The sequence below is a fragment of the Coenobita brevimanus genome, chromosome 28 (genome assembly GCF_032717465.1).
Source record: "Coenobita brevimanus isolate Jiangsu-jjx chromosome 28, ASM3271746v2, whole genome shotgun sequence".
In the NCBI taxonomy this organism is placed as follows: domain Eukaryota; kingdom Metazoa; phylum Arthropoda; class Malacostraca; order Decapoda; family Coenobitidae; genus Coenobita; species Coenobita brevimanus.
In genome coordinates this window covers 11,807,391-11,834,176 of record NC_136981.1, presented here as the reverse complement: position 1 = coordinate 11,834,176, position 26,786 = coordinate 11,807,391, and the positions used below count along the sequence as shown (strand labels likewise).

The window sequence follows — 26,786 nt, the reverse complement described above, 5'->3', positions numbered from 1 at the left end:
ACCCCAATTAGGTCAGTTACTTTTGTGACATTTTGTGAGTGTATATATGCAGCAGATATTAAAACATGCAAGTTCAAGAACACAAAGCATTCACGGGATTGTTTTCAGCTCAACTGGCCAATACCGTCAAGGGGTTTAGCGGTTTAGCAACTTAGCAGTTTAGTGTCTAGCGCACACCCTACTCTAGCAAGCTAACGAAGTTACAGCTTCACTTTTTCAGCCATGTGAAGTACTTTAGCAATGTCTATGCAACTCAGGGCACACCCAATTACAGTATTTTGTTATGAAAATAGGATAAAATTCACTGAGTAGCATAACTGATGCAATATCTGAAATAGCAGTGCCTGACGGGCATTCATATCAGCGTCCGCCATTTCTGCTGTATTCTTAGCAGACGAAGCGATCAGAATGATTGACAACGTTCACTCTCTGCATCTCTGCTGCCTAAGCAAAGCTCTCATGATCGGCAATGGGGATCATTTAGGCCGTAACGTCCAAATTTGTTAGGTTAGGTTAAGTTAGGTTGTAAAATCGTTTGCCATTTGGACGTTACGGCCGAAACGACCAGGTGAATCCTAAGGTGTAGGTGAGAGTTTGGTGTGGTGTAGTTAAGGAAGTAGAAGTGGGAACAGTCAGGCTAGGGAACTGATAATCCGCTTATTATAATCCCTTCAGCCCAGCAATGTATTTTATAGTGTAGTTTATTCATGCTCGCCATACATGATTTTATTCAGTTCAGGAAACATGTACTGAGGAGGTTAATGTGGGCTGTATCAAATGCCCCAAGTCTGAATATCGCCTGTGCTCAGTTAAAACGATTGCCAAGTTAAAATCGTATGAAGTGTGGTATAAGCAATTCAATGGATGGTACTGAGGACCATTTACTGTATGAAAGTGACAGTGAAACAGTGATGATGACCGTGGTGATGACTTCCAGTGATGCTTCAGGACTCGGGGGAAGTAGTGATGAATTCTCAGGATTTGAAGACGAGTGAAATTTTCACCATGTCAGTAATATGAAGTGAATATAGGTTTTAGGTGATCATGACAGATGCAACCATGGAAAATTTAGGATCAATGGTGCTGTACACCTTTAGTCTTGCACTGACGATGTTTGGATGAATAAATTGTTTGAGATGTTTCATGTCCTCAAGTGATGATATTTATATTGAACAACCAAATACATTTTGATGTTTTTGGCATATAATAAAGCCACTGGGTACTCCAAAACGGACTGATGTAAATGTTTCAGAGGTGAGCGAATGTTGCATGTGGTGTGTACATGTGTGCGTGTGTGTGTGTGTACCATAGCGAAGGCAGCAGTGTTAAGACCAAAAATGGATGTTTTCACAGTACTCGAATGTTTTGAGATGGATGTCTGTTTTTAGCAAATTCTGGTAAGAGAAATATGCATTTTTAATTGTTGATGCTGCAAGGAAAACAGCTGACAGTAAGGGAGTGATACTGGGAGAAGAGGGTTGAGCCAGTTGTCTAGCGCTTAGGATGCAGCAGTGTTGCTAAGAGATAGTTTCACCATTCTCGACATATTTTGAGATGAATGTCTGTTTTTAGTAAATTGTGATCAGTGAAGAACGTATTTTTAACTGTTGATGCTGCAAGGGAAACATCGCTGACAGTGAGGAAGTGATACTGAGAGGAAGGGGTAGAGACTGCTGTCTAGCGACTGGGAGGCAGCAGTGTTACTAAGGTGTAACAATGGATGTTTTCACCATAGTATGTTTTGAAATGAATGTTTATAGTAAATTATGATCCGTGAAGCATACATTTTTAATTGTTGATGCTGCAAGGCAAACATAGCTGACAGTGAAGGAGTGATACTGAGAGAAGAGAGTAAAAACAGCTGTCTATCCTGTTCCCAAGCAGCCTTGCTATATTGAACTTTGGTTGTAAAACATTGTAATTTGTGTATTTACAAGTGCTACCTTTTTATATTATTTGTGGAGGTAATTACAGGTTAGTTAGAGTGCATGATTAATGATGGCAGTCGTCTGATATTGTGCTTGAGTCAAGGCAGTGTGAGGAAATTCCGTAACAGGTGTGGAATATGACGGGGTTCTTTTAGGATAAATGAACTGATGTGAACATTCATTGTATTTTATGTTTTCGTCCAGTGAATGAGAGAATAGAGTTTATTGACTTCATTTGTGGTTTTAAATTCATAAAATATTAAAAACAGTGTTTATATCAGTTTACTGATACATATTTATCAACAAAGTTGAGATGGCCTCGTGGTGTGAAGTCACGTTTTGTTAAGACGGGGTTTTGTTTTCTCTTTTCCTGTATCATTCTTTGTACATAAAAGAAGAAACTAAAGGATGATGAGCAGTACTGAATAGATTCTGAAAGGTGAGTGTTGTATCTAAGTGATAGTGGCTCATATCAGTCACGTTTTGTCAAGAAGGGGCATTGTTTTCTTTTCCTGTACCATTCTTTGTATATAAAAAAAGAAACCAAAGGCTGATGATCAGTAATTAATAGATTCTGAAAGGTGAGTGTGTATCTGTGTGGTAATGGCTCTTATCAAGAAACCTTACTGCAGTCTTGGTTGGGGCAAACTTTTTTTTCACAGAACTGCCCTGCCAGAATTAGGGTGCGTCTTTCACAATGCTGCGTCTTACATGCCGCGAAATACGGTATATATAATGATACTGTACTGTACACTGATAAACATGTCTTTTATTTACCATATTGTGATGAACATAGCTGAAGTGGTCAGGCAGTCCGAACTGCTTCTGCCTTTATCAAACTTTTTCCTATATATAAGAATTTAGTCCGGTAGCTCCTCGATTCCAATAAAAGCGAATTCTGGTCTATTGAAGTCCATTATATTGAGGTTTTACTGTACTGAACAGTACTTCTTCGTAAGGGCTAGATTGGCAGTTGATATTAGGGTGTCCTGTACCGATCTGCCAATTTAAATGTATTTTTCCTGTGATCCAGTGATCAAGAAAAAAATATAAATTTCATTGTGCAATTTATATTTTTTATATTCATACTGAATTCTATTTCTTGTCGAAATTTCTGGCGTGGTAGTCATGGAGCTACCATCCTACAGGACATTCGAAAATTGATGAGTGATGAACAGGACATGTGGAGAGAATGGAGAACGAAAAATTGACTAAGAGGGTGTATGCAGTTGAAGTGGAGGGTGGGAGAGGGAGGGGGTGACCAAGGATGAGGTGGAGGGACATAGTTGGGAGATATATTGGGGAGGGGAGAGTGAGTTAGGGGGAATGGCAGTGAAATGGTGGGTGACAGAGCGACTTGGAGGCGTTTTGTCTGCGGCCACCCCTTGCTGGATCAGGGCGTCGGGCTGTATATAGATAGATGAACAGGGTGACTTTAGGAATGGCAGGGGAAGTGGATAAAATATTTTCAATGAGACAGGTAGTGGAGAAGGCTTGTGAGAAGGACATATGACAAAGTAGACAGAGAAGGATTGTGGAAGGTTTTGCGCATGTGTGGTGTAGATGGTAAGCTGCTAGGTGCCATCAAGAGTTTTTATGATGATAGTGAAGCATGTGTAAGGGTAAATGGGCATCTAAGTGAAAGGTTCACGATCGATGTGGGCATGCGATATTGTTGTGTGATGTCCCCATGGTTGTTCAGTATATACAGTAATCCCTCCACTATCCGATGTAATAGAGCCAAAGGCATGTCCGGAAAGAGGTCCCGTCCGGAAAGTGGGCACCTGCCTGCTGGACTGGTACTTATGGACCTTAACCCAGCCTAACCTTGAAAGCCACCTAAATAACTCCCTACCAGACATGCATAGCACCTATTTAAACCTATTTAAGACCCTATTCACACCAATAATGGACATAAAGCATGAAATAAATGAAAAGGAACCAAAGAATGAGGAATTAGAAGTGACAGTACCTCAGCCAGGGTACTTACAGCACGTCTGTGGCCGCCTTCTTTAGGCTTTGGCAGTGGTGAAAATGCTCTTGAAGCATGTACAGTAATCCAGTGTTGTGCTGCACTTACAGTAATTCTTTGCACTGAGAGTTATAAATGGTTAACACTGTACATTGTTAATTGCACCATGCCAGTTTCAACCGCCAGTTTGCACTCCACAGTTAATTCTTTGCACTCTAAATTCTAGTTTCTTAACACTGCACAACACTGTAAATTCCCATGTGGTCTACTGGCGAGGTGTTGCAGTTTATTCACTGTTTATTCATAAAAAAAAAAAAACGAGGCATCCACCGCGATAAGCATCCACTCATGATCGAAGTTAAGCAGTAACTGTTGGAATGTTGGTGATGGGGAAACAGAGTTGCCAGATTGCAACAGCCACATTACCAAACTCCTCAATTTTCATTACCAAATTTAACTTTACATTACCAAATTCGTAAAGCTAGCATTTATTCTTCACTAATTATATATACGAGTTGAAATACATGTAATCGCTCTCCTTATAATTAACAGCATGTTGATTATTTTCACACTATGTAGGCTAGCAAATTAATCAGAGAGAGCAGACAGTCCACCATCTCCATCCTGTGTATCCTCATATATGTGAAAAATCCATTTGGTAATGCATTATTCTGATTCATTACCAAACGAATTTTTCATTAACAAATTAGCCCACATTTGGTACTGAAAAATACCAAATGGCAACCCTGACAGGGGAGGGGGGAGGAAGGAAAGGGTGAAGGCGCCATGGTGTGAACAGCTGTTCGGCGCTGCGCGGCAATTTCAAATTATGGGAGGGAAAAACATCGTTTTGGGGGGGGACCTGCAGGCCCAGGTTCACAATGTCCAGTAAGTGGGGTGTCCGGAAAGTGGGCGTCCGGATAGTACAGGGATTACTGTATATGGATGGGGTGATGAGAGAAGTAAGACGAGTAATGGAGAGGGAGATGGCGTTAGTAATAAATGGCGATGGATGGAATATCTCAAATTTGTTGTATGCTGATGATTCAGTACTACTTGCAAACACTGGACAAGATCTTGGTAGACTAGAGCAGAGTTTTGCTGATGTCTGTGAGCGTCGTGCCATGAGAGTAAATGTAGAAAAGAGTAAAGTGATGGTTATTGAGAGAGAAGGTGACTCCCGGTGTGATGTTAGTGAATGGAGAGAAACTGGAATTGGTGAGTTGAAATACCTGGGTACAGTGATAGAGAAGAGAGGAAAATGTGCAAAAGAAGTGGAAAGTAGAGTGACATAAGGAAGGAAAGTACTGTAGCTGGTGCTATGAAGGCCTTCATAAGAACAGAGCTTACATGAAGAAGTGTTAGTGCCAGCTTTAACATATGGATGTGAGACTGGTGTGGCATGAAAATGAATAGTCAAGAGTGAGACCAGTGGAGATGGGACTGCTGAGGAATGTATGTGGAGGACAGAGTGGATAGGATACGAAATAATGTGATTCGTGAAAGATGTGGAGTGAGGAAATCTTTGGACACCAGAATCGAAGAGAGTGTACTGAGATGGTATGGTCATGTAGGGAGAATGGATAACAAATGAGTGGTGAAAAGGTATATCTGAGCAAATTTGAAGGAGGGAGGAGGCGAGGTAGGCCAAGGAGAAGGTGGAGGGATATGGTGGATGAATGTGTGAGGAAGAGAGGTATGGAAGTCGGAGAGGCCTGGGGAATGACAAGAGATTGAGCTGGCTGGATGAATATTGTGAGGAAAAGCACATGATCAGGGATTTGGCACTCCTTTTTAATGGGACAGCATCTGGAATGACTCAGATACGTTTATGTGAAGCTACAGTACATGGTGAATGTTTTTGGCATATCAGATAAGAGCCAGGATTCCGGGGGACTGAATTGTGAGTGAATGGAAGTGTACATCTCATTGGACTGGGTAAATTTGGGCTGTCTGGATGTTGCTACCCTGCCCTAGGGTGGGAAAGGAGGTCCAGATGATGACGTTGATGATGATTTAAGTTCACTCAGCTGTTTTCTCATACTGTCTACTGTTGACTGTGGCACATTATACATTTTACCTATTTTAGAGTTACAAGCACCTTTCTCCATTTCCACCATGATTTTATTTTTTAGCTCATTGTCATATTTGCGTTTTTTCACCCCCTTTCAGTGGTAGTTGCTTGGCCTTCCCATAACGCCTGCTGTTCCAGGTTCACACCTTCTTACACCATTTCCCTTATCACCTGGTCCACCTCCAGCTCCACTTGAAGCACAAGATGACATATTTCTGTCAGTTACTAATCAAGGATGTGAGAGTGTAACACTCAACTTCTGAACATGTGTGGGAAAACAGTCCGAAAGTGAGTTGGCGCTGGTGTCGCTGTGGCGAGAATTTGAATCTTGTGGTGACAAAAGGCATGAAAATGCATTTTTATGTTGCAAATGCACAATCACAGGAATACTGTACAGTATTTGGTGGCTGCTGCAAAAGTGCATTTTGCCCAACTGGGTGCCCCGAGACCTGGTGCCCTAATGTACTTTAACATTTTCCAGGACATCCATATAAAACATCACATTGCTCCTGCATTGTATGTACAGGTATATATGTTGTAATAATTCACTCTCTGTTAATTCTCCCTTTATCCTGTTTTTCTCTCCTTGCTTTTTGTACCACTTCTCACCCAATCTTTAGATGGGATAAAAAGAGACCAGAATGATGATGATGATGACAATTTATTGTGTATCAGAAGAGTGAAGCAGTTGTGAGTGAAAAGTTAAGAAGTAGAGCGTGGAATGATGATGTATTTCAGGCAAGTGAGGCAGTAGTGGGTGAAAAGGTAGCGGCGGTGGAGTGGCTGGAGGGTCAGGTGAGGCGACTGGAGGATACTGGTGAGGAGGTGCGCAGTCAACTGGCCTCCCTCACTGCACACCTCAGGGAAGAGCAGCACCGAGCACAGGCAGCGTACCACCAGGCTCACGCACTTAGAGGTAGACCAAACTGAAGCATAAGGAGAAAGGTAGAGTTGGTGATGGTGGTGGTAGTGGTGACTGATGTCATTTCTTATTTCTTAATTTAATCCATCCCATTTGCTAATGGGAAATAGGGATAGAATGGTGGTGTTGATGGTGATTATGGCACCTTTTCCTTAGGTGGGAAAAGAGATTGGGATGATGATGATCCTGATGGTTTAAGTAATGCTTTACTTTGTTTCCAAATGGTGGTTGCTCCACATATTAGTAATAGATTGGATTTGGATGATGAATAATACTTCTTGGTTTGTAAATGCTGGTCACTCCACATATTTGTAAAAGACAGGGTTTCAGTGATGATGATGATGATGATTATAATGATTATGATGGTTTACTGACCTCTAATTCTCCACAGACAAACTAAGTCAAGCGGAAGAGCTAGCACGGGTGAGTGTGGATGAGGCAGAGGCGCTGAGGCAGAGAATATCTGGGTTGGAGGAGCGACTGGAGGTCTGCCCCTCCCCCTCCACCCCACTCATCCTCCCCCCACCCCCAGCATCTTCGTCATCCATACTTTCCTCTTCCACCTCCTTTTCTTCCTCCAACTCCTCCAGCTCCTCCTCGTTTTCCTCAAATTCGTCACAGGAAAGGGCAGAGGAAAGTGATTCAGGAGGGTCTTCTCCTCAGGGGCCCTCATCAGAACAATCAATATCTACCTCAGTGGACAGTTCAGTGACAGACCGAAGTGTAAATACACAGGGTGGTGGAGATGCCTTACTTAGCAGTGATGCCGTCGTGACAGAACTCAGAGAAGCCCTGAAAAGGGTGCACCGGCAGTTGTCCGAGACCCAGCGTGAGTGTAGTGATCTGAGGGAGAGGGAGAGAGCCGTGAAAGAGGAGCTGGAGAGGAAGGAGGGAACAACCAGGAGGAGGAGGATAGAAGATGTGGAGGGAGAGAGTAGAGAAGAGTTAGTGGATGGCCTGGCTACCCCTGTATCTGAGGTGGGTTATGTACCATATACTTTGCCAATCATCAAATTCCTTATTTCCTCAGGTGCAGAGACCCACAGTTTGTCTAAGAGCATCAGTATTTGAAGTTTGGATGGCCAGTTGCATGCTGCAGAGTGGGATTATAAGGCAATAAACCTCAGCAACCCCTTGGGTTGGAGTTCCAGACCCTGTTAGACCCATACCCTAAGATGGGGTAATTGGGCCTCCCAAGGGATAAATGGGCCAATGTTAATTAATTGCCCACAAGTTAAAATCTATCCCTGCATCCTCTCCCCAAGCTGTAATCCCCTCCTGCCTCCAACCAAATTAAAATCCCTCCCTTCCTTCTCTTCCTACCACGTTTATAATCTCTTCCTGGCTCTTTCAAAGTTATAATCCCTTCCAGCTTCCCCTGCCTTCTGAGTTATTATCCATCATGTCTACTTCAACAGGTTAGAACCTGTCTTCTTTCCACAAGTGATAACATCCCCTATTCCCCCTCCTGTTTGCTTTGCTAATGATTGTTATTGAGATAGAAGGTGACTCCCAGTGCCATGTTACAGTGAACGGAGAGAGACTGGAATTGTTGAGAGAGTTCAAATACCTGAGTACAGTCATAGAAAAGAGAGGAAAATGTGCAAAAGAAGCAGAAAGTAGCTGGTCCAGTGAAGAGGCTTGAGTGTTGCAGCTGCACAAGGCTTACATGAAGGAGAGTTGGTGCCAGCTTTGACATACGGATTTGAGGTTATGGTGTGGCACAAAAATGACGAGTCAAGAGTAAGAGCAGTGGAGATGGGACTGCTGAGGAATGTATGTGGAGTACAGAGAGTGGATAGGATACGAAATAATGTGATTCGTGAAAGATGTGGAGCGAGGAAGTATGTGGACACCAGAATCATAGAGAATGTACTGAGATGGTATGGTCATGTGGAGAGAATGGATAACAATAGATTGGTGTAACAGTTATATCTGAGCAAATTTGAAGGAGGGAAGAGTCAAGGTAGGCCAAGAAGAAGGTGGAGGGATATGGTGGATGAGTATGTGAGGAAGAGAGGTTTGGAAGCCGGTGAGGCTAGAGGACTGACAAGAAATCGAGCTGGCTGGATGAATATTGTGAGGAGAAGTGCATGATCAGGGATTTGGCACCCCTTTTTAACGTGAAAGGATCCAGATTGACTCTGTTGGATAATTTTATGTGAAGCTACAGATCGTGGTGAATGTTTTTGGTGTATCAGATAGAGCCAGGATTCCGGGGGCTTGAATGGTGAGTGAATGGAAGCACAGCCCATTGGATTGGGCAAGTCTGAGCTCTCGGGACATTGCTACTCCTCACCCTGCCCTACGGTGGGAAAGGAGGTTCAAATGATGATTTTTTTTTTTTTTCCCGAAAGATCAATCTTTTGAACTGCTAGCGTAAGTTGCCCATCTCCTGTAGTTCGCCATCCTCATTTTGAAGAATTATGTAATTGAGGGATGTTTATTTTTAAGCTGCCTGATTATATTTGTGGCACCATATGAAAGCATCACTCATCAGCACCACTCTGCTTTTAGCTTATAAAATCATGAGCCTACAAATGTTGGTACTGTGGACCCTGGGTGGAGCACCTGCACTGTCCACATAGGAGCTAAACCTCATGTTTCACTGCACCTTGCCGGGGGAAGGACCGTGGTCTGGCCCTAATGAGGCTTTGTCTGCCGCAAGGACAGCTGGATCCCCACATAGTGTATGAACTGCACTGTACTTGTAAGGCGGCCCCACAGAAGCAGTTGCTTACCTGTGGTCGATGGGGCTGCTCAGTCAGACAGTTGGGTTAAGCGACAGCAACAACAACAGCTTCTCCACTCATATGCAGACACATCTGGACAGTGCTGCAGAGGAAGGAATCAAACCACAGATTAGGAACTGGCAGCTAGTTATCACCCCTCCCAACCCCTTCCTATCAAGTTAAAATCACATTCAGCCATCCAGTGTATTATAAGCTCTCATACACATATGGCTGTGTATTATAACGTCATTGTATGATAACTCGGATGGATGGATGTATTATAACTCTTCCACCACACAAGCCTTCACACGTAACTAGGCATCTCCACTATCAGGTTATGCAAACATCCTTCAACTCTACCTGTTCCCTGAATAGAGGATAGTGAACTGTAGTGGGACATCTTTAGTCTGTCGTCCAGGAGGTTTACATATAGTCGAGCTTGAGGACACAGTGACAGCAACAACAGCAACCAAGCGAAAAGAAAAACAGCGACTACAGTAACAATAACTAGGATAACAGCAGCAGCAGCAACAACAGTACACACAAATCACACCCAGATAGCATTGTAGAGGATGGAATCAAACCATTGAGCATAGAGCTAGAGATGGTACAGTCGCTAGTTACAACCCCTTCCTGTCAAGGTGGAACCTCACCATACCTTCCTGTATGTCCTTTAACTTCATTCTGTGTATTGCAACTTCTTTTACTAAATCCCTCCCCCCACACAGACACACCCAGACAGCACTGCGGAGGAAGGAGTCAAAGCATTGAGCCTAGAGCAGGAGGTGGCAGTGCTGAGGGAGGAGCGGGACCGACTACGCAACAAGCTAGGACTCATTACAGAGGACTACCAACTACTCTCACTGCAGAATAAGACCGTGAGTAGACTGACTAAAAGTCTTAAGTGGCTCTTTTTTTCTCTTTCATTTTTCAACTTTTTTATTTGCTTTCTTTCTTTTCACCAACTTGTTTGTGCATATACTGTATATAAACAGTATATGTGTGTGTGTATATATATATATATATATATATATATATATATATGTATATATATATATATATATATATATGTATATATATATATATATATATATATATATATATATATATATATATATTTATGTATATATATATATATATATATATATATATATATATATATATATATACCAGTATATTTAGTTACTTTCTTGTTCCTACTCCAATCTTTTCTTTTCTTTTCTTTTCATTACCTTACCTAATCACTTCCGTTTCCTTCCCATAACATTCCATTCTCATTCCTCTCAGGGTTTCCACTATACATCATCCATTTCAGTTGGTTTGCATCAAGTCTCCAAACATCTGAAGGTCTGCATGTGGTTGCTTTATCCTTCACATTCACACTTTTATGATCTTTTTGCCCAGTTTTTATCTTTCATTTTCACTTGTTCAGATCACCTAACTCTCCCCCTGTGCATCACACCATCAGTGCCTTAATTTTACAGCTGATTTTGTGACTTTTAATTAGTAATTCTGCCATTTGCTTCCCTGTCATTCAGGGAAGCACTGCATATCCATCTTTCCATCCTCATCATTGTATACTCAAACATAGGCACAGGTTCCTTTTCCACTACCCAGGTTTCATGACCTTAAAGCATTACACTTCTCAAACATGCATCTTGCAGTTTTCCTTTCAGTATAAAAGGAAAGTTGCCTCAGTGTAAGGAAATATAACACTTTCCGTGGTTTCTTCCATCTGTTCTTAACCTTACCAATGGCACTAGCTGCAGCTCCCCTCCCCCAGCATAGATCACATTACCCAGATAACAGAAATCCTCTGCACACTCCAGAGATACATCAGCCAAGCTTATCCTGACATATGTTGTCCTCTCTTTCTATCTCTGTACACACAGTGTTTGGCATATTGTACAGCCAATGTTTGACACCACTGTATCTGTTGTGCACCAGTTTCTTGCAAACATCACATACAATTGAACTAATATCAACACCCTTCCAACATACAACACAGGACCACATCATTTGCCAACAGTACATTAGGCTACAATCCACATGAGTGAGCTTCACTTTCCTTTTATCCACATTCACTCTCACTTTCCATCAGACCACCTCATAAATCTCTCATTCTCTGCAATTGCAGAGCTTTTATAGGGTGTCTGGGACAAAACTGCCTTGAAGCTCCTTTGTTACTTTTTATTTTCCAATGTATTTTTTTTTTTTTTTTTTTTTTTTTTTTTTTTTTACCAATCCTCTTTGTACTTTTCCACTGTCTCTCTTTGTGTATCTATAGCCAGACACTTTAATCCCAAAGGAAATGGTTATGAAGATATTGCCTCCAGGTCACTGTCCTCTGCCTAAAGCACTCCCGCATGTGCACCTCTCTCTCATTCATATACCTGTCCATCTCATCTCTCCACTTCATCTTCAGTCTTCCTCATCCCATCTTCCCCTCCACCTCACTCACATTCACTCTTTGAGTAAGGTTCTCATTGTCACTCATTCTCTGTGTACTGTATTTAGTTAATTTGGGAGGTGAAGAGGAAACCCTGAATGAGGAATCTTCATCTGCTGTCTTCATTTTCCAGGTGTTTTTCAAGGCCATGTTTGTTTTAACCCTTTCAGTCCAATGATGAAGTTTTCTATCTGTCTATCTATTGCCAGATGCCTTAATCCCGTAAGGGGTGGCCATTTGACTTTGAGTTACTTGTTTTGTGGGGAGGGGCACTAACCCTCCATCAACCCACTTGTTGACACTTAGGGAGCACGTTACCACCCAGTGTTGTAAATGGCTTCTTGGCTTTGTCACGCAATGTAAAGCCACCTGTAAAGAAAAGAAAAGCAATAAGAAGTGACAAGAAAGATGGGAGAAATAGGAAGAGAGGAGGGCAGGTACAGAAAAATAATGACAAAGGCTAAGGAAGCAGCAGGCAGCACTACATCAAGTGAGTGGATGATGATCACCACCACCTACCACTATGAAGTTTTATATTTAATTTTTGCTTCCACCAAATTACTGTACTGTATTTAATTCAGCTTTTTTTTTTTTTTTTTTTTTTTTTTTTTTTTTAAGGGTTTCGAACAGATTTCATGAACCCCTTCAGTACAAGAGATCTTTCCTAAGTTGTTTATGAAATCATGTGGAAAAAGCATGAATAAACTGTTGAAAATACATCATTGGAGTGAAGGGGTTAATAGTTTTTTTTTTAATACGTTTTTCTCTTTTGATTTGGTTACGATAGTAAATAGAACTTTGGCTGATTCAGGTGTATTTAAATGTGCATAGTTGTCCTTATTCTTGTAGGCTTTATAAAATGCTTAGTTTTAACAGTGTATAAGTTCCTTGGTGTTTCTAGGTGCTCGAGTGATTTTGTATCTTCCCATTTTCATGATTTTTTGAGTTGTATTACAGTTTGTTTTCAGTATGTAAAATAATGACTTTTGAATGAAATTTTTAGTTACATTGCCATTAGTGTTCAGTGTTTAGAAGTCATAAGCTAGAGTGTTTTCTGTATATGCATTCCTGCACTGATTTTATTGTCATCGTCATCATCATCATCATCACCACCATCATCTTGACCTCTTTTATCACACATAATGGTGGGATGATGTGAAGAATAGGGATCATGATGTTGATATGGTGGTGATGATTATGATGAGTGACCTTTATGATTTTTCGGTGTATAAAAGTCTTCTTATTGTTTCCTTTCAGCTTAGATCTGTGCTTATTTTTCTGTTTATAAAATTTTCCCCTGTAATGCATGGATGTTAAAAGTTAAGCCTCATGGATTTCTTGTCTTTTAAAAGGTCTCTTGGTTTTAGCCGTAAGTTTTCTCTCAAGTTCCAACAATAAGGGGACTTTTTTGTTTTTATTTATTTATTTTTTTTTTATGTTTGTCCAAGGGTTTGATTCTTGCATCAGTTGTGGATGGAAGCTGGACTCAGTTTAATTATATATTTTTTATTATGCTCGTTTCTACAGAACCTTGTGAAATAATTTGCATTAACTTTTTCACTTTGATAATGTAGTATGCTCTGTTCACTTTAACTTGGCCTAAAATGGCCATCTGTCCATTGTTCATGCTGAGATGTAGATGGAGACTAAGAATAATATATGATATTATTCTTGAAGAAGTGTAGATGAGGGAGGGCATGTAGGGCCATGGTATTGTGTTATTTTGCATTTCAGTCCCAGGGATTCAGCTGCAAAAGCATGAATATCTCTGTCAAGTGAAAGTGAACAGGTTATAGTTTAGTTTATTCTTGCTATTTCCAATCGATCTAATTCAGGTTAGGAAGCATCTCATTGAAGGGAATGGTGGACGCTGTATCTAAAAAGTTTACACATGACTGCATATTATCCTCTGGAGAGAGAGCTAGAATGAAATGAAATAGTACATCATCAGAATCAAGAGGTTAATCTTCAGACAGATTTAAACATGCATTGAGGCTTTGTCATTTAACCTCTTCTATTTTTTGATGTATTTTTTAAATTTATTCTTAGTACCGCCAGACAATTTTTACTCAGGTAGGATTGCTAGTTATGGCGAGGTTAAAATATATGTACTGATATAACCTCCTCCATTTCTAAAAGTCTCTTAAGCTGAATATAACTCATTGGAACTGTCAAGGATAAACTTTAAATTGCTATCGGAGTGAAGCGGTTAATGTGCGTGCCAATGAGAATCGTGAGAAGTAAAAATAATTTTATAATTACAGGCTTAAAAAGTCAGCTAAATCCACAACAGATGCAGAAACCGAGAGGTGAAACATTTATTGCTGAGATGATTGCCAGTGTGTTTTGGTATCCTGAATATATTGGAGGCACAGTTGATAATGATGATTAATGCATGTTACGATAGCATTATTCATGATGATAATAATGGTGATTAGCTCTAGATACCATATAATAATTGCTCCTGATGATAGTGTGGCATTGATTATGGTGATGATTAACTATAGCTACCTATGAGGGTGATGTATGAGAAACACAACTTAGGTTTGACATAAAGTAAAATCAAGTAATGCCTGATCAGCATCTGGATAATCAAGCTTAATCAAGCTTTATAGAGTCCTGACATCATTAGTCAACCTGTTTTCACCAGATGGAAGTGGCCAGTCCCACAACTTGAATACTTTGTTGTGGTTCCATGAAATTTGACAGGCCTTAGATATCAGATGAGAATGGGGTCTTTTTGGTTACCAATCAAATCGAGCCTCCAGTCTGATAACACTTATGTATCAACTGAACTGAAAGGGCTGAGGGATCATTATCAGGGTAGAACAAACACTCTACAGATAATTAGTTATGTGGGTGAAGATATTTTGGTACCTTTATTTGATGTATGTGTGTTTCAGAAATTAGTCAGGATTATAAATACAAGTCAGTTAAATACAGTTACAGTTTATTGTTAAAATGTCTGTTGATTTCTTGAGAATTAACACACATCATTGCCATCATCATTGTCACCCAGTTTTTCCACCTAAGCATGGAGTGACATAAGGTCCAGAGAGCAAGGAAAAAAAAGCTTACTAGAGGGAGAACACTAAAAAATTTGCAGTTTAATTTGGCCTCAAAATCATTCACTCACCTCATGGGCATAAACATCCACACTTAAACATTTCACAATACCCAATAGCTAGAATCAATACAGTAACTGTCACACCACAGGGTAAAAATGGATTACAGTTTAGTAAGCAGAATTCAAGTGCTAGCTTCTGAACATTTACTTATCACATTTGCTAAACTATCATCATGATCATCATTTCAATTATAATTCTTAATTTTTATGTCTGATTAATGAAATGTGCCTATTTTTATGTTGGTCTTTTCACAGTTTAGGTGTACCCATTGAGTGTGAGTGATGTCTTTTTTTAGTTTATTTTTGCATCTACCATGCAATTTTATTCAAGTTGGGAAAGACTTCTGGTACTGAATGGATTAATTATGGCCATGTGTAACCTTTCAAGTGGGAAAGTCTGTCTTAATCTGAATATAATTGTCAGCAGGTGGCAGGAATAAAACAGAAAAGGTTTCCCTAGGCTCAGAAGGGTAGAGCTGTGTCTGTTATTATGGTGGCTATTGTGTATACTGTACATTATGTGCCAAAAATTTATCGTATGTCCTGGCAATTATTGTTAACCCCTTTGATATGAGGTATTTTTTTTTATTTTATTGTTGCCTCCTTCAGACAATTTTATTCAGCTTAGGGAGAAGAATCAGGTGGTGAAGGGGATAATGGAGACTGTCTCAAATCCTGTCACTACAAATGCTTTCTCCAGAGTTGATATGATCGTCTGGAATTAGCAAGAATAAAATGGAAAAAGTATGTCATTGGATTCAAGGGATTAATCTCTCAGCAGCGTACAGAATTGAAAACAAGTTTGCCAACTATCCGCTGCCTTCATTATATTTTACCTGCAGTAATGTATTTCACTTTCCATCAATCCTTTTTTCTCTTTCTTTGTTGTGTTTCATACTACTGTCACATAAAAATGAATCATATAGCACCTACCATGGCCACAGGCAGCAGAAAGGTGTTTGCAAACTTTGCTTATGGCTGTACATGACCCTCGCTCGAACAGATGAACATCCATTATTTTCAGTTCCTTTATCTTACGTTTTGCTGTTTGTCGCCCTTCCTTCCCTGCCGACCTTCCTCTGTCCCCCCACTCCCTACAGACCACCACAAACTCCCCCTCCCCCACCCCCTCCTCTCAAGCGCTACCCACGTGGTTGCTAGTCGTGGTTGTGCTCTTTTTAGCACTTTTTGGTCCTGGGGTGCTGGATTTCTTGTGGTAAATGATCATGAAAATGATTGGAAATTAAAGGTAGAAAAGCCAAAAAATTATTGAAAATTATTATCGGTAAAAGAAAGTTACGATAAAATTGTTGGAAAACAGTCATAATGGTGACAGAAAACTATGGTAAAAATATCAGAAATGATCATTCAGAGATGGAAAACATTTGTACAAACACTGGAAGTTGTCTCTAAGAACTTGAAAAAATGATTATAACATCGTACAGTGATCATTAGTATGTCAGGAAACTGTTGTAAGAAAGACAAAGTGATTGTAAGAGCAACAAAAGATTATTAAAAGATGACAAGGGTAATGACAGAGGATAAAGAGAATATGAATTGTAAATTCTGGAAGAAAAAAAAAAAAAAAAAAGGTAACAGTTGAAAAAGTTGAAAGGAACATGAGTGCCTACATAATACTGAGGGAAATAAATGTTAGCAGTATATGAAAGGAAAATATATAAGTCATAAGAATGATTTGTTTTAAAAACATTTGACATGGATACAAACTTTTGTTGACATAGTTGGATAGTATTGAAAAATATTAGTCTAGAACGCTTTCAGAGTTAGACAAGGACAACTCATGAACAGAAGAGGAGGTGACCTTTGCCTTATGACCTCATTAGGGAGAAAGGCATAGTACAGTTGAAGGATTATTTTAATTACAGATGTGCTGATCAAAAGAAAGGGAATGTGCCGAGATCTTAAGAAAGGGGTATGTTTATAGAGAAGGGCATTAAATGTAAAGATGTCAGAGTCTGAAGGAGTCCAATAGAAAAGCATGGAAACAGAATAAGTATGATAAGAGTTCCAGTTATCCTTATCACTAGTTACAGTATATAATAATGGTGAAGAGGAGAGAAATACATTTACCACTATAAAGGACAAATCCATATTGTATATACTGTACCATTATAGAGACTTAGTCAGAAAGCACAGTTTTGTACTTTGAGTTGCAAATAATCAAGGAAACAGTGCCATTTTAGTCATAGTTTCATTGTGAGTCATCTGTATATCCAAAGTTAATTATAAACTTGCAGTTGTGGGTCAAGTGTATATAGTTATACATATTGGTATGAGTATCTTGTGGTAATGCAGCCTTGTACATATAGCAACCTAGAGGACGAGTACAGACATATCTTAGTAGAAGAATCGATACTCTTGGTGTCAGAGCGCTCAAGCGGGAGAGTCTGTGTCATGTACGTATTAATTATCCCATCTCAAAAGCACATTATCTATGCATCAAGTACAGTGATCTCCTTAGCTTTGAAATTTGCAGTTTGTGCAGAAATTATTATTAGCTTGGAAGTTCATAAACCCAACAAATTTCTGCACTCCTATATCGAAAGTTGGAAAGCTCGACTGATTATTCCTGTCTCGGAAGTTCGTAAGCTCCACTCTACCCCCCTCCTCCCCACTCCCAACTGAAGTCCAGTTCCTCCCCCCTTCCCATTTTGCTGGTCTGTAGGGAAGGGATGAGGAAGGGAGGTGGTGTAGTCTGGGGTGTGTAGATGCTGCCCCCCTGCACCCCCCTTCTTCCTTCAGGACTCCCACCCACCACCACCACCTTCACACTTGCAGGTAACGTGGTGATGCTTGGGTGGAGAGAGAGAGAGAGAAAGAGAGAGAGAGAGCGGCTTGATAGTATTTCCATGGATTAGTGTCTGTACTGTATGTGGATCCTGTTTCACCCTACATATATGTGAAAATAAAAGTCAGGATGATGATTTATATGTAGTGTGCAAGAGTGTAGCTGGGAGTTTTAAAATGGAGTGACCGAAGGTGCCAAAGCCTTACTGTGGGGTGACCCAGTTGAAATCTTTAAGAGGGTAGGGGTGGGGTATTACTGTGGAAATTTGGGAAATTTGGGTTGGCTAATTTTACTTCATTTGAAGTGACCAATGCCACTCTGCCCACCCCTCTGGATGTGCCACTGTTAATATGATGTATGAGAGAGAGAGAGTGAGTCTTCAACATCTGTCTCTTGCCAGTTGTGGTTTGATATGCCAGCCCTAACATGATAATCTTACCGCTTGATTTGACTGCTACTAAACACTCACAGTTGTATGCTTAACAACTCCATTAAAGATTTGTATACCCTATTTTATTTAAATATAATGAATCTAGGAAGGGCACTTACAGAAGGGTAACCTTCCTGACCATCTAACATGAACATGTCAGTGAATATAATATATCTCCTGATTGATTAATGTTCTCGCTAATGTGAGTACACTAGATTTTTTTTTTTTTTTTTTTTTTTTTTTTTTTTTTAATGCCACTGAGGGATGAGTAAGGCTGGTCACTCTCATCTTAAATGCCAGGACCAACTTGCCTAGTCCCGGGCACCTACGCTCCTCATGGGGCAACACAGGATTAGATGATGAGGATGAGGATTTTTTTTTTTTTTCCTCTGGAATGCACTAGCTGCAGTACATTATTTTTTTTTTTACTGGAGAGAAATCTGTGAAGTCAGTGGGCGCAGTTTATTCTCACTTTTTGTGGGGTTACTTAAATGTTATGTAGGTTCATACCAGATTATTAATCAGCTGAGTGAAATCAAGCTTTTAAATTATTAAAAACCTTAGTAAACCATTTCAAGTAAAGATAAGGTAGAGACTGATGCCATGTGGCATGTAGCCACAGTGCTCTTCCCAGTAACTTGGTCTTTCAGCCTGTGGTGGGTTTTCAACTCACTAGATTGGGATATTAGACCACTGGCAGCCAGGTGGGCTCCTGGCCTATGGTTCCTTCTTCCTTGCATTAAAAAAAAAAAAAAAAAAAAGCTACCTTGCTTGAACTCGCAATGTTCAAGGGGGGGGAGGCTTCCATTGATACTTGTAAAGCTGATTTGCCAATTTTCCATAATAATACATTATCTTTGTTTTTTTTTTTTTTTTTTTTTTTTTTTTTTTTTTTAATCTTGAATTATGATGATAACTGCCCATATTTTTGCAGCATAACCACAGATGATTTAGTCTGATTGAGAGAAACCATAACTCAGTTCCATCTGTTATAATACATGTGTGGAGTGGTGGTGATGATGATGTGTGTTGTTGCTATGCCTGGCTGTGTGTGCTCTTTGACTAACCCCCAGCATGACAACAGTGATGTGCTTTGTTCTTTAGGGTTGTATTTGAAAGGGCATAGTGGGCTTTGTAGCACATTTTTCTTTGCCACTGATTATAGTATTTTAGTCACCTATCTTATTCATATCTTTTGAGTAGTGACAGTTTGCCTTATTGATGTACAAGAGGACAGAAAGGTGTAATGAGGAGAACAAATTGCTAAAGAAGAGATGTTATGAAGCCTCCCATGCCACATAGAGTACAACCCTAAACATCAGCATTGCATCCATTGAGTTGTCTTATGTTAACCCCGTCAGTATCATAACTGCTTCTATTTTGGTATTGCTTTGACTAGATTACTTTATTGAGCTCCTTCATTTGTGAAGAGGTCATAAGGTTATATACTAACACCGTCATATGATGTCTGTTTTTATTTTGTTACAGCCATCACCTGATTTTTTTTTTTTTTAATTTATTTATATATTTTTTTTTCCCCCCCCAGCTTAGGGGATGCTTGTTGTAGTGAAGGGACATTGTATTGTTGTTGTTGTGGACCCGGGTTCATCGGAATGTGAACCTGGCGGACTGCAAGTTGAAGCTGCTATCTCTTGTAGTCCACCATATACTTTACAGGGGGATAGGGAAGGGAGTTAAGGAAATATAACTGGGTTGTGGAGCTGCCTGATTATATTGGTACCATCACAGAGAAGCATCATGCTTCAGCACTGTGAAGGATTTAAACACTCTTATTTACCTTGTCAGTGTCATGAGTTCATCATCGTCATCATCATCATCCAATCCTACATTGTCCCATGAGGAGCGTAGGAGCCCGGGGCTGGGCAGTTGGTCTCGACATTTAAGATGAGAGTGACCAGCCTCACTCATCCCTGAGTGGCATTACATGAGCAATCAACCCCAACCATCCCTTTGATATAAACCTTCACTGGCTCAATCCGACTGGAGTGCAATAATTACCCACTAAACCACCAGGTGCCAAAATTTGGCTATGTGGTTACCACCCAGCGTAGTAAATGGTTTCCTGGTGTACAGGAAACCATTTGATTTGTCACACAGTGTAAAGTCACCCACAGGCAGAAGGAAAAGGAAAGAATGAAGGAAAGAAAGACAGAAGAGGGAGTGTAAAGTCACCCGTAGGCAGAAGGACAAGGAAAAAATGAAGGAAAGAACAGAAGAGGATGGAAGGAAAGAAGGATGTTCATGACATCCTTTAAAAATTCTTGTTACATATCTCTTCAGTCCGAGTATGTAACTCTGATTTCCCTTATTTTATCCTGATGATTTCATTCATCTTGGGAGTGCAGCCTTATAATGAAAGGGTTAATGAAGGTGGTACAGTACAATCCCAATTAACTGGGAGGCTTGGGGAATTTACCTTCTCAGTTACAGATTTTTCCCATATTTTTGATATTCAGATAAAATCTATACAGAAGCTAGAATTATCACGGCAGTAAATATAATTCAGGTACTCACCACTCACATCAGGTGCCACACTAGGAGATTCCACCTGAAAAATTGCCTTGTAAACACACACCATGGTCATAACGCACGTGCACGCAATGCCTTGCAGTACTGCAAAATGCACAAGTACATTCAGTTAACTACTGAATTATTCATTGTACGTACGGTACTCATAAAAATGGAAAAAGAAAGAAATAAAATCTTGAACATTTATTGACGAACTGATGTTAAGACTGCACTGTAGAATTATCACGACACCTGTTCCCCCATGTGAGCTTTGTTTACAGTCCCGGCCCCGGCTGTTACTGTATTTCTTCCCCACCTGACCGCCACCATTCGGTTCCGAGACTTCACTGTCCGACAATTCCCCGTCAAAACATAGACGATTCCCAGTCAGGACAATTCGCACTCTGGACGATTCCCTGTCATTCTATAAATATGCAATACTTATTATTAATTACTCAATACTTTAATAACTGTATTTCAAGGGGATCCATCAAACTCTATGTTCAATAGCGTAGGCTTTCGTTATTTTTTATTAGTTGCACCTTTAGTCAATAATTAACGTGTTTCTTCCTTGCTGTAGTCGCCTTTAAATTATATTCGTTACCTATAGCTGTCTTCATTAATGACAGTGAATTGTCTTGTTATTGTTGTGATGGTGAATTGACTTTATGGCGAATTGTCCCGAAACCCACCATTCCACCCCTCATCCGCCAATCAGCTGTTTTGCCCAAAATAAAATACAGTAAATGATATAGATATGAAGTGCAGGCTTTTTTTTTTTTTTTTTTTTTTCCCAACAAAGTAAACCTTCATTCTTATTAACATTTTTTTTTTTTTTTTTTAATCTCCGTCAGCGCATATGCGTTCTAAGATGAATTTATGTGGTGCAAGTTAGAGTAGATCCTTTAGGAAAAGAAACGCACCGGTGTTTGCTGTTTGCTCTCTCCTAAAATGTCCAGTGTACAAATTCCATTCCTGTCTTTGAAACGATTTAACCATCCAATACTGAAATCACACTCGACTAATATATTCATTTTACTGTGAAACTCTTTCACGTTTTCTTGTATAAGAGGACCAGAAAGAGGTGCTCCCTTAGATCTTTGTAAGTATAAACCGCTCTTACGGTGAAGAGTATGCCTTTTTCAATGGACTTGTTTGTCTCGCTTTTCATGAAAAATTCCTTGAGCTTGGATGCTTGGGCCTTGATATCATAAATCGTTGAATTTCCTACATTATATTCAGTCATCATTGTTTTATAATGTTTGCCTTTTTCAAGTCTATTGCATATGTCCAGCTTCCGTTTCAAGGTAAGCATGACGCGCTTACGTTTAGTTTGCTCTTTAGGCATTTTGGAGTGTAGAAATTACCTTCTATCAGAGCAACACAATAGCAAGAGAGCTTGTTTACTGTTTAGTGGTAAAAAGCAGACTGGTGATTTGTGGAGGGTGTAGTGGAAAGAGGGGGAGAGGAGGGCTGGTTGAGAGTATTTACTAAGGATTTACATTGGCCGGAAATGCCCTAGCCTCGCTTTGTCCGACTTCACCGAGCCTCGTGTGACACGTGACAAAACGCCGGTTTGGCAGTCCATTCATATTGGCATGACCAGCTCTTGAATTTTCCCGTTGTTCTGAGAATTTTGTTTGTCTGGATACCAGATTGCTGGGATTGTACTGTATCTAACACCTTCAGTCTGAAGTCTCTTCAAGGCTGACTAAAATTATCAGGAGATAGCAAGAGCACAATATAAAATATGCCAGCAGACTGACGAGGTTAAAGGAGACATGTTTGACTGAATGAGTTAAAAAGTCATCTCTTACCCTGTTCTGTATGATTTTTTTTTTTTTTTTTTTACATTGCATTCTTGCTACCACTAGACAGTTTTATTAAACTAGGGGTTGACATATATTTGTTTTTGTGATTATGGCACAAATTACTTCAGATGTGCTAATGATTATTTATTTATTTATTTTATTATATTATTGGTGGTACAGTAGTTGGGGGCGCTCACTATCCACTCACTCGATGTAGTGTTGCTATTGGATGGCAGCTCTTTCCTCTCTTCCCTCCTTTCCCTCCTTCCTCATATTTCGTTCTTTCCATTCTTTCTTTCCTCTTCCTTCTGTCTACGGGTAACTGTATACTGAGTGAGAAGCCAAATGGTTTCCTGTACATTAGGAAACCATTTACTACACTGGATGGCAACCATATAACCAAACTCCGGCACCTGGTGGTTTAGTGGGTAATTAAGGCGCTCCAACCAGATTGAGCCTGTGTTGGGGTCTATCTAAAGAGTGGTTGAGATTTATTGTTCACATAATGCCACTCAGGGATGAGTGAGGCTGGTCACCCTCATCTTAAATGTCAGGACCATCTTGCTTAGCCCCAGGCTCTTGCGCTCCTCATGGGGCAACACAGGATTAGATGATGTATGTATGTATTATTATTGGGGTGCTCACCATCCACTCAGTCGATGTAGTGCTGCTTTGGGTGTGTGCCCTTTCTTCACTTCTTTCTCTCCTTTATCTTTCTTTATCTTCATTCTTTCCTCATCCTTCTTCCTGTGGGTGACTACACTCCCTCTTCTGTCTTTCCTTCATTCTTTCCTGTGGGTGACTCTACACTGAATGACAATCCAAATGGTTTCCTGTACACCAGGAAACCATTTACTATGCTGGGTGATAACCATATAACCTGATAATGGCACCTGGTGGTTTAGTGGATAATTAAGGTGCCCCAGGCAGATTGAGCCTGTGTAGGTTTATATCCAAGGGATGGTTGGGGTTTATTGCTCAGGTAATGCCACTCAGGGATGAGTGAGGCTGTTCACTCTCTTCTGAAATGTCAGGACCAACTTTTCTAGCCCCGGGCTCCTGTGCTAGTTATGGGGCAACATAGAATTGGATGATGGATGGATTACTCGCTTAAAGGCCACCTTTGGCAGCCTTGCTACTTGATGTCAAGAGGCCAGAAATGAGTCATAACTTGGGAACCAGTGGCCTGATTGGACTAGAAATTGTTTTATTCATCAACTTTGAGCATTTTAACGCTACCTTCCTATAACAAAAAATTACATGACATTCTGTACTTTTGGCTGTGTTATGGTAACTTCACTGTGTACAAAGAAGGTGATCCACCTAAAGGACACCGAGTAAAAGGCCAGAAATGAGCCATAACTCAGGAACCAGTGGCCCGATTCAGCCGGAAATTGTTTTATTCTTCAAGTTAGAACATTGTAGCAGTACCTTGCCGCAACAAGAATAGTGTTACAATGTGCCGTTTTTGCTGTATTACAGTCAAAAACAGACAAACCAACAAGCCAAGAAACAGAAATCAGATCAGTATACTGTAGGTTATTATTATTAGTATAACCCTTTTTACTACTAATAATTTCAAAGCTTGCATTGATTCATTGAGATCCTTGTTTTATTGCTAGTGTGTTGCCTTTGTTTTTTAGCCTTTGGTTGAATAATGCCTTTCTTTTTACATCTAAGTAAACCACTGGTTATTTAAGTTGAGCAATACCAGTTTTAACCTCAGTCTGTGATGTATTTTTCCTTTTGTTCTTGCTGCCTGCATATGATATCCAGGTTAGGAGAACCGTGCTAGTACTGTAGTGAAATAGTCTCTGGAGGCTGTATCTAATCATCTCTCACTGTATATATAGCCAGATTCCTTAATCCTGGGGCGGTTCCTACAAATAAATCACCTCCATGTCACCTGCCTATCCTCCACCATTAGGCTGCCCTTCTTCCAACCCACACCACCCACATTCATATACTTCTTTATCCCATCCATCCTTCTCAATGTCAGTCTCCCCCTCCCCTTTTCCCCCATCACCTTACTCACATTCTTTGTTTTCTGCACATGGCCACACCATCTCGGCACTTCTCTCAGCACTTTCCAGCACAGCTACACGGTACTATTAAGCTTGGGAGAGACCAGTTAGTGTTGAAGTAGTAATTGAAAACTAAATTCTACCCCTTCCATTTCAAAGTTTCTCTGAAGCCAAATACTGTAATCAGTCTGAAGGAAGCAAGAAGAAAATGGAAAATATGTGATCAGAGTTGAGTGTTTGAGCAACATCATCTATTTGACTTGTTTTGGTAGTGTGATTATATTAACCTACTTGATTGCTTTCAGGTTTGTATATTAATTGGAAATCTTTGTGGAAAATTAAACTAACTTCTTTTTATTGTAGTTGTGCCTGCACTCGAAATTGTTTACTTATTAGATTTGTCAGTGATGACTGGTAGTCGGTGACCACTAAAACATTAAGTATAAGTACTGTACTGTATGGGGTTTATTGCTCAATGAATGCTACTCAGGGCAAACAACTTGTCATCCTTGCCTTAATGTTGGGACTGATTAGCTTAGCCCCAGACCCTTGTGCACTTAATGGAACAAAAGGGTTGGATGATAGATAGATATACTCCATAGGTTGTTCATGACATATTCATACTCTTCTTGTGCTGGAGAGGGAAGCCTTCATGTGGTGTCACTGGTTTGACTTGGCAGTGGGGCAGTCCAGTTATGCATGTATCCCTCATTTCCCTCCCTATCTCCCAAAAGGACAAGGAGGATGAATGACTATGGAAGAGGGTACAGTAACTTTAGCTTGCTGTCCACCAGGCTCACACTTTGATGAGACTGGGGTTAAAACTACCACTGAAACTGTATATTCTTTTATTAACTTTATGACAGTGAGATGCATTGACCCATTGACCCTTTTAATGATGTAGGGACCCAGGGCAAGGCTAATGTAGGGACGAAGTACTGGTACTTGGCAATACTGGTAGTTTCCTACTTACTTTACATTAGGGTTAGGTTTGTCAAGACACTGTAAAAGCATTTTTAAAAGCTCCGGGCTCCTATGCTTCCTCATGGGGCAGTGTAGGATTGGATGATGAATGAAATGAATGATAAAGGAACTAAGCAAAAACTGTAAAAAATTCCTAATAAACCAAAGAAGTGCCAAATCCCTCTCCCTTTTATGCCAAACTGAAAATATAACAGTAGAAGACAACCTTAATTTAAAGAAAATCATGAAAAATAAAAAGCCTAAAAACAAAAGGTTATGGATAGCTGTACAAGATAAATGTATTCATGATAGGGCAGAATATAATGATGACAAGGTAATTATGCCTTCCACCACTAATGTTCTACTCTTAACTCACAGGCGGTGGCGCTGAGTTTGGTGCCGCTGTGTCTGCTACTGCTGGGGTTCGTCACGGCCTTTTATGACACTGTGTCAGCGTTCACCGCCACCACAGAATACCACATCCCTCCCTAGTCTCATTCGCTGCCTCTTATTGCCTCACTAATGGACGCTCACTCACTGCCTTCCCCCAGCACATTTACCCACCCCACTCTTGTATTGACCTCCTTTTCACTGTTAATACCTTTGCTCTATCGTCTCTCCCTCTCCCTCCCTCCCATCCCTTCAGTACCACACACCCCATTCTCCATCGCTTCCTTTCACTTACTGCCTCTCGTGGACCCTCATTCACTGCCTTCCCTTTTCTTCTTGACTCACCCAGCCCAGTACACCTCCTTTCCACTTCTACCACGTTTACTTTTTATATTTTCCCCACCCCATTCCACTTTCCAAGTCTTCCTGCCTTCTAATCATTACATCCTGTATGTGTTTGTCCCCACTTCCTCCTTCTCCCATCCCCATCACCTTCCCTCCTCTACCCATCCTCATGGTCCTTTCCCTACTGTTTCATTCTTCCCTCCCTCCATCACCATTACCACCCTCACTCTTTCTTTCCCATTCTCCTCTTCCTTCCAGTATTCCTACTTTCTCATTACCAC

At 40.3% G+C, this 26,786-nt stretch overlaps 1 protein-coding gene across 1 annotated transcript in view; it reads left to right on the top strand.

The window, feature by feature from the left end:
- The window catches only part of Slmap (Sarcolemma associated protein), a 203,938-nt gene extending 177,409 nt beyond the window's left edge, over positions 1 to 26,529 (top strand). The window contains exons 16-19 of the mRNA XM_080268629.1: positions 6,713 to 6,890; positions 7,288 to 7,874; positions 10,357 to 10,506; positions 26,149 to 26,529. Of these exons, the coding sequence (XP_080124755.1) occupies positions 6,713 to 6,890; positions 7,288 to 7,874; positions 10,357 to 10,506; positions 26,149 to 26,262 (1,029 nt within the window). The 3' untranslated portion in view covers positions 26,263 to 26,529. The remainder of the gene's footprint in view (positions 1 to 6,712; positions 6,891 to 7,287; positions 7,875 to 10,356; positions 10,507 to 26,148) is intronic.
- Positions 26,530 to 26,786: the final 257 nt, after the last annotated feature.